This window comes from Sminthopsis crassicaudata, chromosome 2 (assembly GCF_048593235.1).
Source record: "Sminthopsis crassicaudata isolate SCR6 chromosome 2, ASM4859323v1, whole genome shotgun sequence".
Classification (NCBI taxonomy): Eukaryota; Metazoa; Chordata; class Mammalia; order Dasyuromorphia; family Dasyuridae; genus Sminthopsis; species Sminthopsis crassicaudata.
The window spans coordinates 525,594,036-525,609,037 of record NC_133618.1 but is presented as its reverse complement, the minus strand read 5'-3'; the positions used below and the strand labels follow the sequence as shown (position 1 = coordinate 525,609,037).

At 33.4% G+C, this 15,002-nt stretch overlaps 1 protein-coding gene across 3 annotated transcripts in view; it reads left to right on the top strand.

The window, feature by feature from the left end:
• WDR72 (WD repeat domain 72) overlaps nucleotides 1–15,002 on the top strand; it is a 275,177-nt gene that overhangs the window by 41,556 nt on the left and 218,619 nt on the right. For all 3 annotated transcript variants that reach the window (XM_074294549.1, XM_074294547.1, XM_074294548.1), the window contains 6 exons: nucleotides 4,219–4,297; nucleotides 5,583–5,757; nucleotides 6,449–6,525; nucleotides 8,758–8,877; nucleotides 9,647–9,792; nucleotides 10,212–10,308. In XM_074294549.1, coding sequence (XP_074150650.1) covers nucleotides 4,219–4,297; nucleotides 5,583–5,757; nucleotides 6,449–6,525; nucleotides 8,758–8,877; nucleotides 9,647–9,792; nucleotides 10,212–10,308 — 694 coding nt within the window. The remainder of the gene's footprint in view (nucleotides 1–4,218; nucleotides 4,298–5,582; nucleotides 5,758–6,448; nucleotides 6,526–8,757; nucleotides 8,878–9,646; nucleotides 9,793–10,211; nucleotides 10,309–15,002) is intronic.

Below are 15,002 nucleotides of genomic sequence, written 5' to 3'. Positions count from 1 at the left end.
GGGTGCTGTTTTCATGTTTTTCTTCCACCAGCTTGTGGGTGATCTTTGAGATGTATGAGTACAAAGCATTCATCATGAAACCTTGGAAGGCCACAGTATAAAGGGTAATGAGATTCTTACTCTTAAAGCAGGAGCAAATTCCAGCATCTTTTGATTTCCCCCCCACCCCTGAAATTTTAGCCAAGTCCTCTGGGTATTTTGTTGATGATGGCAAAAGTGGACACTACCTCTATCGGGCAGTTTTGCTATATGCAAAACAAGGATAATAATACCAAACATGGAAATTACCCTAGTGTGGTGAGGGTTAAATGAAATCTTAGATTGCTAGCTGAAGGGGACCTTAAGTGGCTGTCTCTAGTGTCATCCCCTCATTTTACAGAGGAGAAAATTGGGTCCCAGAGAGATAAAGGAACCTGCCTAGGGTCATACAGGTAAGTAATAATAGAGCTGAGAGTTGAACTAATGTCCTCTGATTCCAAATGCAGCACACTTTCCACATTTGATGGAGAAGGATTTTTTAAAAGCTGAAAACATGTTCTGTGTGGAATCTTATAAGAGGTATGCTATGTGTTTCAGGGAGCAGCTGCTTACTTTGCTTCATTTGTTATTATTGTTGTTGTTGAGTCCTTTTAAAATCATGGCTGACTCTTTATGACCCCATCTCAGTTTTCTTATGCAAGATACTTGGGCTTCTTATTTTCCTTCTACAGATGAGGAAACTGAGGCAAACAGGATTAAGTGACTCATCCAGGATCAGTCAGGGATTAAGTTTCTGGATCTGTATTTCAATTCATGAGAATGAATCTTCTGATTCTAAACCCAATACTGTATATCCACTATCCCACCTGATTGTTATAATGAATTTGCTTCATTATAGGTTTTTATTTCTTAGTGATGATACCAGATTGTTCCCATGAGACATTCACTGAGTATTTTTGAACTCTGGTCACAGGGAGGCTAGAAAAGCAACTTTTTTTCTCCCACCAATTCCACTCTATCTCCATTTCCTTGCCTCCTTTCTTTTCTTTGCTGAAATACAAAATATAAGGTTTATGTGGTGGTGTTGTTCACTTGGGAAACGTTGGATTTTATTTCTTAGAGATATAAGAGGTCTTAGACTATGTCAGGTCAATCTTTGGCAAAGGTATTTGCCTGGGGAAAAGAAGAGACTGCAGTGCAATATTGAGAGTATACTTCTTGTTAAGAGGTGAACAATTTCTCCAGTTCCCCTGTAACATGCCAAGCTATGTGTGTTAAACAAATTATTTATTTTCTGTTGTTTTTCTTTTCCTCTAAGACATCTTTGGGAGGCAGAGAGTCATTGTTTGGTTTGTGAAATCTTTGTGGGTTTTATTCCAGAGTTAAAGTACAAATATGTATCAGTACTTCACAGGATCTCATGGTGTCAGCAATTAGCACAATCAATAATTGGAAATCACAGTTGCTGTCTACCTTAAAGGGTTCATGGACTGCTGTCCCCATAATAATCTATCACCTGATGGTTCTTTTCTTTGGGTAAAGAGCATCTCTGGGTGGCATCTCCCTTTTTCCAATTGTGCCTTGGACTAGAGATATATTTTTGTACCCAAGTACTGTACCTAGACCCTTTCCAGCTTAGTCATATCTGTCAGGTAGTATAGAATGGGAATCTAATTTCACCATCAAATTGGAATAGACCCTCAGTAAAACTCAGCAAATATGGTGATATTACTTTAATTTGTTTTGATGGGGAAGAAGTGATAGATAAATTGGATGTTTTTGGAGAAGGTAAAATAATGGACAATTAGGTTTTTTGTTTTGTTTTGGCAATTTGGATACATTGGGATTTACTATATTCATTAATAGGCCCAAGCATCTTTCAATTTTTGCTGGATTCAATTCAGTAGTTGTTTATAAAAAGCATGATATAAGTGGAAAGAACTTTGGCTCTGGAGTCAGAGGACTTGTTTTAATTTAAATTCTGAATTTTGGAACCTGTGTGATTGTTAGAGGTCATTCACTTCTCTGGATATAAAATAAGGGCAGCTATATGATGCAGTGGATAGAGCAACAGCCCTGAAATCAGAAGGATCAGAATTGAGCTCAAACAATTAACATTTCCTAGTGATGTGAGCCTGGGTAAGTTACTTACCTCCAATTGCCTCACAAAATAAGTAAATATACAAACAAATGAAGAGTTTCTACTAGATACCCTCTAAGATCTCCTTTAGCTTCATAGCAATGATTTTCTATTATCCAAATTTACATATGAAAAATTTTAATCCTGAGAAAGAAGGGGAAGGGGGAAGCAAACTCTTACTGTTATGTACAATTTTTTATTGTCCATGTAATATAATTTTTTCAGTGTAGTATTTTTTATCTATTTAGTATTATTCTTGGGTTTTAATAGTATCTTACAAATCTTGTAAAGGGTTTTTTGGTTTTTTTCCCTTGCTTGGGAATTGTCAATCTGACAGTGAAATCAGAGAATATGGGTTCAAATTCTGCTTTTGATGCTTATAGCCTGAAGGACTTAGAACAAATCAGTTAGTCTCCCTGGGCTTCAATTTCCTCATCTTTAAGATGATTCATTTTATTAGATATCATCTGAGGTCCCTTCCCCTTTGAATAGTGATTACTACAAATCTTTTTTCATGTATGGAAAAACAACAACAACAAACAAACTTGAAGTAGCATGCATAGTATGTTGAAAATGTTAGAATCAGAAAGCCTACATTTAGATCCCATGAATTTATTTCAATTTTACTTTCCAATTTATTTTCTTTTTCCAATTTTATGTAAAGATAATTTTCAATGTTCATTTTTGTAAGATTTTGAATTCCAAACTTACTTTTTTCTCTCTCCCTCCTTTATCTTCCCTCTTTCCAAGAATTAAGTTATCTAGTATAGATTATACATGTATAATTATCTCAAAATATTTCCTTATTAGTTATTTTGTGAAAGAAAAAAAATCAGAACAAGAAAAAAAAACCAGGAGGGGGAAAAGCAAACCATACAATAAATACAAAGAGTATGCTTCGATCCATATTCAGTGTCCACAGTTCTTCCTCTGGTTGTGAATGACATTTTCTACCCCAAGTCTATTGAATTGCCTTGGATCGCATCCCACTTCTCATATTTATTCTCTAAATGATTTTAGGCAAATTGCTTGATCTCTTTAAACCTCAGTTACCTCATCTGTAAAGAGGGATGGGTTAGGGTTGGATCAAGGTTTCTTAATCTGTTTTCTTCCAACTGTTTTAGAAGTTTGGTAATTCTGTCACAGTTCAGGGAAATGTTCTTTAAAGCACAAAATAAAACACATAGGTTTTCAAATGGAATCAGCCATATTGAAAAAAGGATATCATTTGTATTCTTATTAAATAAGATCATGGACCTCCTGGAATTGCTCTGTAGAACTTTGATGGTCTCTTCTAACTCTAGAATTGTGTAATCCTGTGAACTTTTGGGCAATATTAATAATAGATGTATTTTCATTAATATCTGTTTTGTAACTGTGTAAACTAGATACAATTTATTTAAATATTTAATATAGAGGTAATGTCTATGTACAATTGTATAAGCAATGCAAAACGTTTGGTTTAAATGCCTACATCACAGAGGTAATTTCATTAGCATCTGCTGTAGATATGACTGTGTAAACTTGATAAAATAGTCTTGCTTAAATATTAATCTACATGGATTATTTTAGGATGGATTGACATTTTAGCTTGGATTTGCAGAGATGATGAGTTTAGACTGAGACAGGCCTCTAGGTGGCACTGTTTATTCTTAACAGAAGCATCTCTTAGCTCAGTTGTGAGAGAGCCCAGTAGAGCAGCACAAGATGCATTTATGCTTCTGAGAAGGTACAGGTTAAGCTCAGTGAAATGAGCCATTTTCAGGAGGATGCTGCTGCAAGGAATGATCATTCTGGTGTCACTCTGAAGGAGCCATAATGGCCATCCCTGCACAATTTGTCGTGGACCAGGTTTGGCCTGAAAGTAAGGTTGCTGCCTGGCAGCAGGGTGTAATTACCAAAACAAAAAGAAACAGATACTGTGTGTCATCCCCTGCTAATGACCACAACGTTTTCTTGCCCAGTAATCTGTAACAAAAAGCCACATAAACGATCAGCCTGCACTTAAGTGCAACACTAAAGAAAAACTTGGTGGCACGAAATTATTCCAGCCAATTGAGTGGAAATGATAGAGAATAATACGAAGTTATCTCTGGCAGGGAGATGTGTGTTTGGAATGTCACCAGTGGCCAGTGCATTGAGTCTACAACCCTCCCTTATAGACACACAGCCATCTGTGTAAGTACATCTTACATCTGCTTCTTATGGGATATTCAGGCTTTTACAACTTGGAATCACTGGGGTGCAGGCACTTTAAGGGATTGTACTTAAGGGATTTCCCCTCACCCTTTCACAAATATGATTTGTCCTAAGGATAAAAAGGGGAAGCTTTTACTATGTAAAGGTTGCATTTGTCATATTTCGGTATTTCAATTTCCTTTTGAAAAAATGTTGTTTAAGCAATCAATTTTATTTTCACTTTAGTTTCTTAAAAATATACATCTCCTAAATACATGAATCTTTTTATCTCCAAATATATTGTTTATTCCATATCATATCTATTACCTCTCCATCAGGTGTCAGGTTGCACAGTCCCCTGGCATAGTGATTGATCATTACTAAATACACATATCTTGATAGACCTATGCCCACATTTTTCATTTAGAATATTTTGTAATTTGTCTTTTTTTTTTTTAAGATTATGCTCACCTTTTCTTTGGCATTTGCAAAAGATAAGGCCCTCATTTTCATCACATCATCATGACTTTCACGAATAATTCTAACATATTCTTTAATTTGATTATTTGACCATCTCTAATCATAAATGTGCATAGGTGGAAGGTATCTTGCCAAGGCTAGAATGTACTATTAAGAAAATTAATCATCAAGAATAGAAATTAATAGAAATAGAATTGTCGTTAATAGAAATAATTCAAAAATGCAATTACTGCAAAAATTACTTTTGATTTAAAATCAAATGTTTAACACATAGGAGAGTTGGAAGTTGTCTTCATTAAAAAAATGTTACAAGGAGGAGACTTGAATTAATCAAAACGTCTTACTTCTTGCAAATAAGAATTTTTTCCCCTACAGTGTTAAGTTTTTATATCAGGAAAAATAAGCTTGTGGTTGATGTAAAAACTTAACAATTTAGAACAATCAAATTATAAAATTTTAAAACTAAAATGGAATAGATTCTTCATTTTATAGGTGAGAAGCTGAAGCACTGAGGTAAATTCACCATAGATCCTATCTCCTACCTCAAACATGTATACAATCACATACAATCCTTTCTTTCTCTCTCTCTCTCTCTCTCTCTCTCTCTCTCTCTCTCTCTCTCTCTCTCTCTCTCTCTCTCTCTCTCTCCCTCTCTCTCTACCTCTCTCTCCCTTTTTCTTTCTCTCTCTCTCTCTTTCTATCTCTTTCACACCACACACACACACACACACACACACACACACACACACACGCTATTTCCTTCAATTGCATTAACTTAAAATAAAATTGGATTCTGTTTGGACAGTACTATCACTGCGCCTTCCGAATGACAGGAGATGGCTGGCTTTTGTGTTGTGGAGAATATCAAGATATCCTCATTATTGATGCCAAGACCTTGGCAGTTCTTCACACTTTTACATCCTCTCAATCTCCTGATTGGATCACCTGCATGTGCATTGTTCATTCCATGAGGATTCAAGGTATATGTTTGGTACAGTCATGAAGTAACCTCGGCAGTGTAGACACATTATCACTCAAGTGTCTTAATTGGTTGCATAGGGAAATATGCAGGGTATTTGATAAATTCCGATCATGTCTTAATCAAGAATGTTTGCTTGTGTTACCTGGTCAAGGAGCAGCTGCTTATGTGAGATTGACTCCTTTATAATGGGAAGGACAAAGTAATTGTGAAAAGGCTAAAGAAAGATTGGGACAGCTAAATGAATGGCCCAAGACACTGTGAAGAGATTGCATTGTAGATACAGTCAGAAAGTCTGGCTTTTGTGAACCAGTTCTGCTTGAGACATTTCAGTAAAGGCTAATAAGGATTTATTTTAAGACGAGTTTTATTTTTTACTTTCCTTTTTTCCTGAGAGTATGGTAATGAAAGGATAGTTTAAGAATTAAATTTAATATGTTATATGATACAAAAACATAACAGTCCCTATACAGAGGAAGGGATTGTGCTAATGACAAGGACATCAGATCTGAAATTATTTTTATGCAAATACTCAAAAGGTTTATTTTCCTTTTAAATAAGAAGTTGTATGTGTATTTAACTGAGTTTTCCAGTATATAACCTATAAATAAGTGAACCTTCTTGTAACAGAATTATTCAATGGTCAGCTCATTCTTTTTTTTTTTTTTTTTTTTTGGTTGTTGTTTTAACAGAGGATTCTCTCCTGGTGGTATCTGTAACTGGAGATCTCAAAGTATGGGATCTGTCCTCTTCTATAAGTAGCATCCAGGTCAGTTTTGTGGAATAATGGTTATCATTTACAAATTAGACACTGGGAGTATGGAACCGCTAAGAATTTGTCAAACTTTTTAGTGCTTATCCTTTTCTTGGGAGTTGTTTGTCAAATGGCGGTGCATACTGACAAAAGAGATAGGGATGGAGGAGAAGGTCCTACATTTGGAATAATCATTTACATATTTAGTAGTTCTGATGGATTTAGTGTGGGATAGAGAATATTTTATAGAAACTTTGGGTCTTCCCTCTTCTTTTATTGATTACTTTTGGGTTCTCCATTTTAATATCATGGTAATTTCCTGATAAATCCACCACTCCTTATTGAATATTCTCCTTATAACCAGAAAAAGTTAAGTAAAACCAAGTCACAAAGCAACAAAGTTGACACTGTATATTACTATCTGCAACTGTAGGTCTCCACATTCTCTACCTCACTATTGGGGGCAATTCTCACATTCTTTTGAAGGAATTTCTTTTTTTTTTTTTTTTAACCTTTATTGAAGCATGTCTGTGGCTTTAGCAAGAGATGAAATGATGATAACACATTTATTTCTGAAGCTACTTCATTGTATGTAATGGTGTTGTGATATTTTAACACCTCAGTGAGAACATTAGACTGCTTATATGCAGAAAGATAACTTAAAAGGACTTGTTCTAAAAGGGCTGCCAGGTGACACAGTAGAGGTCTAGAGTTTGGAAGATTCATCTGCTGGAGTTGTCAGGGCCCAAACACTTATTAGTTACATGACCTTGGGCAAATCACTAAACTGTTTGCCTCAGTTTCCTCATCTGTACAATGAGCTGGAGAAAGAAATAATAAACTACTCCAGTATTTTTGCCAAGGAAACCACAAAAGGGATTGTGGAGAGTTGGAATGATTGAACAACAATTTGCTCCGAGTTCTTAATCTTTCCAATGTACTTTTAATCCAATGTTGCTGCCCTCCTTGCTATTCCTTACAGAGGATGCAGCATCTCCCAGCTATATCTATCTTCTAACTTTCTTCAAGTCCCAGCAAAAACTCACCCATCAAACTCACCCATTATAAAAAGTCTTTCCCAATAATTTTCCTTAATACTAATGCCTTAGGGGCAGCTAGGTGGCTCAGTGGATAGAGCACCAGCCTTGAATTCAGGAGGACCCAAGTTCAAATCTGATCTCAGACACTTAACACATCCTAGCTGTGTGACCCTGGGCAAGTCACTTAACCCCAGCCTCAGGAGAAAAAAAATACTAATGCCTTACTGCTATTGATTATCTCCAATTTATTTTATCTGTACCTTGTTTGTAAACAGTTGTTTGAAGGTTATCTTTTCCAATAGACTGTAAATTTTGCTTCTTTGATTCCTCTGCACTTAGCATGGTGCCTGGTGTACAATAAATGCTTGTTGACTGATTCATCCTGGGAATTTAGGATCTAGCTGGTCTTTCCTGGTTGTGAAAGATTCCAGAAATACTGAACACAAAAAATATCATAACCATCAACCAATAAAAAAATTATTAAAGGCTTACTATGTGCCAAGCAGTGTTGAGTACTGGGAATATAAGGCCAAAGAGTGATACAGTTCCTGTTCACCAAGAGTTTACATTCTAATAAGAGAGACAGCAAATACATATGAAAACACATACAACATAAATATAAGGTGAATAAATATTGACATATACAAAGTAGTTAAATATAAGTTAGTTTTGGAGGAAAAGCACTAGTAATTTGGGAGATAAGGAAAAAATTCATATGCAGAATAGTGCTTGAGTTGTGTTTTAAAGGAATCTTTTTTCAATGAGAAAGAGTTATGAAAAGAATACATCAGTTACTTGGGATGGTCAGTGCCTTTGCACAGAGAAGAGACAGTGTTCTTTGTTTGATGAAGAGAAAGATTGGATAACAGTGCAAGAGGGAAAGTAATTCCTACTGAAATTATAAAAAATATGTTCAAGACAAGTTGTGAAGAGCTTTAAAAGTTAAAGAGAGGAGTTTATATTTGAAGAAGTATTTATTGAATGACTATTACATGTAAGGCACTCTGGGACATGTGATTATCACATTCCCAATTTCTTTTTCAAGCAACTTTATATCGGACGCTTTACAAGTTCAAATAGGGTTATAAAATAATTTTGAAGTCATAAAAAGATGATCTGGTAAAAATATCTTGGAAACATTTGATTATATTCATTAACCTATGGCATTAGGAGCTAGTACTAACATTTGTGTCCATTTCTTATAAAGGAAAAGAAAGATATTTATGAAAAAGAATCCAAATCTCTGGACTCACCAAACTGCCGGACGATAAGATTTTGTACTTACACGGAAAGACTTCTGTTGGTGGTATTTTCCAAATGTTGGCAGGTAGCATGTAAACACAGTGATTTTCTTTACTTTCATGATAGTTACATTAAAAAGTAAACAACAATTTAAATATGGCAGAAACCCTTTGGAATATTAATCTGGAGCTCTGGACAAATACCCACTTTCTACTTTGCATCAGGTTTTTGTTTTTGTTTTTTGTTTATTTTACTACAACAGGTCCTATGCTTTGTGGAATGGTGTTTGATTCATAATATGTCTGTAGAAATTTATGTTATATCAAGGAGCTACAGTGTTTGTATATGAGATTTTGTTAAAATGATACCACTATTTGAGAATGTAAAGTAATATTGCCATGTTTTTCTCTTGAAATAATTTATCTTGTTAAGGGCTTCTACTTTTCACTGTCTATTACATTAACATCCTTTTTTTTCTTATAAATGCACTGAGTGTAAGATCACTGAGCTCCCAACTTGTCCTGAGAGAAAAGAAGTGTCACCTTTGACAATACTCTTTTCGTTCAATATATTATATAATTTAATCTACTTTTAAAAATTATTTGGCTTATAGAAAGCCTTCCTGAAAAAAGATCATGAATTAATCAAATCTATTAAATGATTACCTTCAAGGAGAGATAATAACTGAATGCCTACATTGGACCATATTTGTACTAAGTTGTTCTTGGTATGCCTATAAGGATAAATTATGTACACTTGAGACTTGTTCATAGGTTGACTTATATCATAATTGCATTGATGGAATTGAGTACACATGCTTACTGTTAATGGGAAGCATGAATTTTCTTTTTTAGGTTTATGATTACTGTGACTTTTCTCTCCTACTCACTCAAGTCAGTAAAAATAGGGAGTTCTTTGCTGGTGGAGAAGTACTTGCCGCTCACCGAATCATCATCTGGACAGAAGATGGTCACAGTTATATCTATCAGCTGCTGAACAGGTGGGCTCAGATGGGGACAGCACACATAATGTTCAGGTAGAAAATGAACTTTGGGAGGTTTATTATAGGGAAGTCCCTGCATGTTACCCATGATCAAAAACCAGAACAAAACCACTTTGGCACTCGAAGATTTATCCTAAGCTTGGTAGACTTCAGCCTTTGTATGAAACAGCAGGGGATGGAGGAATGAGATTAGCCATGTAGAACTTGTACAGCTGGTGCCGGGCTTTCAAAAAGAAGTCACTTGTAATTATTAACCTAACAGTTTCTAACAGAGTTTAGAAACTTGAATGGTAAATCCTGGACTTTAAAAAAAAAATTGAGGGGAATGATACAAATATACTACAAATAAACAGACCTCATTTGAAAAAAAAAACTTTTTTCTTTTCTTTCTTTTTTTTTTTTTTTTTTTAACCCAGTGGACTTTCAAAAAGTTTATACCCTGCTGATGGAAGAGTACTTAAAGAAACCATGTATCCTCATATTCTTTGCTCTACTTCTGTAAAAGAAAATAAGGTAATGGCTAGAAAAGAAAAAACAAAAATTAATTTTTTAAAGTTCTTTTATTTAGTTTTAGATAAGTAGTTGATTTTTGTCTGTTTCAAAATTAAATATTATGTAAACTTTGATTCAAATAAAATAAACCTTTTTCTGGTACTACTAATTTTAAATGGTTTAGGTTTTCTACAGATTTGTCATAAAATTAATTTTCATTAGACATATTTTAAGTTTATTTGATTCTCCTAATTACTAGCAGTAAACTTGGTAGTTTTACCATGATTATTATTATTAGTAGTAATAGACACAAAAATGATAACAATAATTACTTATCTTTATGTAACATTTAAAATTTTTCAAAGCATTTTCTACATATTATGACAACCTTTTGCAATAGTCAATAGACAGATATGATTATACCCATTTTATATATGACAGAACTGAGGTTCTTCTGTAATCATACAACTGACATCAGAAGTTGAATTTGAAAAACTGTATTAACTGTATTAGCACTGTATTAACAATAATAACTTACATTTATATAGTATATTCTATGAACCATGCATTGTGCTTTACAATTACTATCTGATCCTTACCACAATCCTGGGAAGTAGGTGCTATTATTACTTCTGTTTAATAGATCAGGAAATTGAGGTAACTGTGTTAAATCAGGACTTAAACCTTTCCACTTGTGACCCCATTTTGCCTGAGAAATTTTTCATGATCCTGGGTAGGTATTAAAAATGTATATAAACCAAACACTTAAAATCCTAGAGAAATTTATTTTAAAACAATTTATTTAGTATAAATATGATTTTACCATTCATTAAAGAAAAAAACAAATTGCATACTAATGAGATGGATCTGCTTGTTTATTTTTATATAAAGAATAAAATTTTGGCAGAATATTTGATGACTTTTAATGTTGCTGAATTTTTTGAGACCCCTACATTCAGTTATACAACCAACTCAGAGTTTAAGTATTAAATGATTGTCCTTAGTAACACAACAGTGAAGAATTTGAGGCTGGATTTGTACTTATTTTTTCCTAACTCCAGGCCTGGTGCTCTAGCCACTGACCTATCTAGCTGCTCTAAAATAATTATACCAAAGGATGTACTTATTATCTGATTTCTTGAAGCATGTACAAAAATAAATGACAGTTCCTTGTCAAAAAGGAACTTATATTCTAAAAATCAGTAATACAAAATATTTCACTGATGTAGATAAAAAAATGTTATCAGAGAGTCTGACATTTCTTGGGTTGATGGTATTGAATTATATCCCAGTAAGTCCCCAATTTGGCCCTCAGTTTTTAAGATTAGGGACCTTAATTTTATCAGTTCACCTAGAAGTGATCAGATTCTCAGAGCAACTGATGCATGCTACTAAATATAAAAAAACTCCTAGTAAGCATGAATGCCAATTTATTAGATGACAGTGACAAATAGAATTGATGAACAGACCAGATGTTTGTATTGCTATTTAGCACATTTTCTTCCCAATAGGGAAGTCTACTTAAACAACCAAATTGAAATTGAAAGATTCACTGGTAAGTATCAAACCATGATAAGCAGGCACAATAATTTCTACTCTATAGATTTGCCAAGTGGACCAGATACTCGTCTAACCTGGTCAAGTCAGGACACCTCCCCCCTTTTTATGATGTTGGATAAAGACTTGACTCTTTACTGTAATTCTCTTTTTTTTCCCCCACCATTCACCAGTTATCAAAAATATTATCACAATACCTCCCCATGCTAGACATGTTTCCCAACTTAAAATTTTATTTTAGTTACATTTTACATCTGTATACTTCTTTCTATGGAATTATCTTAAGCAGAGTGACATTTCTAATTTCAAGGGCATAGTTCTCCAGTAAACCTGGGTACCAAATTTGTAGTCTTTAGTCTTATATGTACTAAGTATAATTTTTATAATAATTTTCAAGCTTTCTTAAAGATAGCGAACTTGGTCACCAGTTAAACATCAGAGTACTTACTGCAAGAAAAATCAAATGTTTTTCAATGATTGATATGATAACCAATAGTGCAAATTGCTATTTATTGTTTGATGGCATGCTTAGCAAGTCAATTACAGATGTTAAGAAGTCAGACAATTGCTTCCTTTCAAACTTATTTGTGAAGTTTTATAAATACTTTATAAATAGGTAATGACAGCTAAAAATTAGAAAGTGAAGGAATATTTCAATTAAGATATGGCACTAATGATGATTTTTAAATTATTTGATAGGGATCAACAGAATGCTCTTTCTTATTCTGTCTGAAAAAAAAAAAAACCCTCACAGGATTTTCATTCTATAATTCGCCTAAGGCATTATTTAATTGCTGCTTTTAACATCTTCCTACCTTTTTGTAACTAAAATGTTCAGTGTAAAAAGAATGACTTCAGTGTTGTGCAGTTAAAATGCACTGAGAGTTCAGAATTTTATTATGTTCATTATTTGATAGTCTCATCTTTAAAAAAAAACAAAAAAATTCTATAAAAAGTCAATAGGTATCCCTCCCCCGCTCCTGCCTTTCACACACCAGTTTGGTGTCCACAAGTACTTTAAAGCATGGTAGAAATCCTCTGAAAGTGAAGTTTTGATGCAATTATTTTTCTGTTGATCATTTTTCAAATACAAAAACAGCAACTGTGAGTTATCCTTTTTATTTCAGGCTTTATCTTTTTGTTTTGTTTATGTTGAAAATGTTTGTTTATGTTTATATTAAGAATGTCAAGTTTGACATAACTAAGTTCCTCTGTGATCATTGGACAAGGATCTCATATTTGGAGTATCTACAATTAATGCTTATAATAAAAATGGTGACTTAAAGTTATGTCCCTTTAGGAGGGCGTTCTGCTACTGTCATTTGAAAAGCAGAAGAAGGTTACATAGAATTGAGGGCCTTCTGGAACAGACAGTTTGTTACCAGTTTATAATCAAAGTTTTTCTCATTCTTTGCTAATCTATCTTTTAGTAACTTAAGTAAAGTCATCTTCATACTGTGAGGCATTGGAGTAGGACTTTGTGGAGGTCACAAATACCAAGATGAAAATTAAATCATGACCCTATTTTCTCCTGACACATTCCCTGCTGTCTCATTTTCATTTTTCTAAAAATTTTTTCTCAAGAGAAAAAAATCAGATTCAGAAAAGAAAGACCGTATAGTATAGTAAAATTAACCTTGAGTTTGGCATGCAAAGGTAGAAATAGATCTTGCAGTAGAAATGCAGTAAAATGAGAATATTAGACTGAATAATTTCTAAGGTTTTTAATAGCTCCATATCTGCGATTTGGTGATCAAACTCTCTTCTGTATAATATCAATTGAGTATACATGGCTCCTGTCCTAGTATTTGGAAGAAAAGTATTAACAGCACTGCAATGATTGAAAAATGTGTTAAATCTTCAAAGAGTGAAAAGAAAACAATGAAAAAAATCTTTTATTAAAAAATTGCAGTTGCATACAAAATAAAATAATTAAATTTGTTGACAGAATTAATCTTACAATTTTTTTTTCTATTTGCCTTCTTTCTTTTTCTGAGCCAATTAGGGTTAAGTGACTTGCCCAGTCACACAGCTAAGAAGTGTTAAGTGTCTGAGATCAGATTTGAACTCAGGTCCTCCTGACTTCAGGGCTGGTGCTCTATCTACTGCACCACCTAGCTGTTCCAATTTTTTTCTTTTAAAAAAAACAAAACAAAACAAACTTTTAACATGTAAATGGCCTTTTGCTATAGTCACTTACTTTATATGACTTTACAATGAGTTAATAATTTTGATAATTTTTTATTATTCATAATGAAGCTCCACTTTCATCACATTTCCAAGTCTAATCTTGAGTTTATGTAGCTCACAACTGATTTTTTTTTTCTTTTGAGAAAAAAGTGTTTTCATTGATATTTTTTTGTTTTTTATATCACCTACAATTCCATCTGTATTTATCTCTTCAGGAGTACTATTTCTTGTAAAAAAAAAAAATTAGAATAAGAGTGGGGGTGGTGATGAGGGAAAGGAAAAAAAATCATCAAATCAGTTAACACATTAAAAAAAGATATCATTGTGTATCATTTTACCTTCTTCCCCTCTGACAAAGAACATGCATTAGGAAAATTCCTAGTCTGTTAAAGCATTTTTGTTTCCTTCTAAAAAAATTAACCTTTTAGCATGTGTTGAATAGTATAAAATTGTATTACAATATTTATCTCTATTTGGGAATTACTATAATTTTGAAATGATTTTACTTCTCAATATATTATTATATTTATCATAATTCATCTTTCCTTCAATAGGGATAAAATTTCCAGACTTGGAAAGTAAAAAAAAGGCCCCAAAACATTTTTGGGGACCCATGTTTTATAGTCTCATGAAAAAGCTTAGATCTTAGAGATTTAACAGGTTTTTTTTGCCAAAATTTTTAGTCTGAGACATTAAAACAAGGTCTTTGTGTTGTCTTACTCTTTCCCCCCTTTATAGAGCAATATTTAACAATGTTTAAAATATTATCCTTTCATGCTTTCAACTTTAAAAAGTTTGTATTTTACTGTAGTGTTATCAGTAATAACCCCTTCAGCTGCCAGGCCCCTCTGAAGGTCTTTGCTTATTTTCTAAGGATTAATTGGGCTATTCCGGATTAATGATTTTTCACTTATCATTTTTGTTTTTTGTTTCAAGCATATCTTCTTTTTATTCCAGTTCTTTGTGTT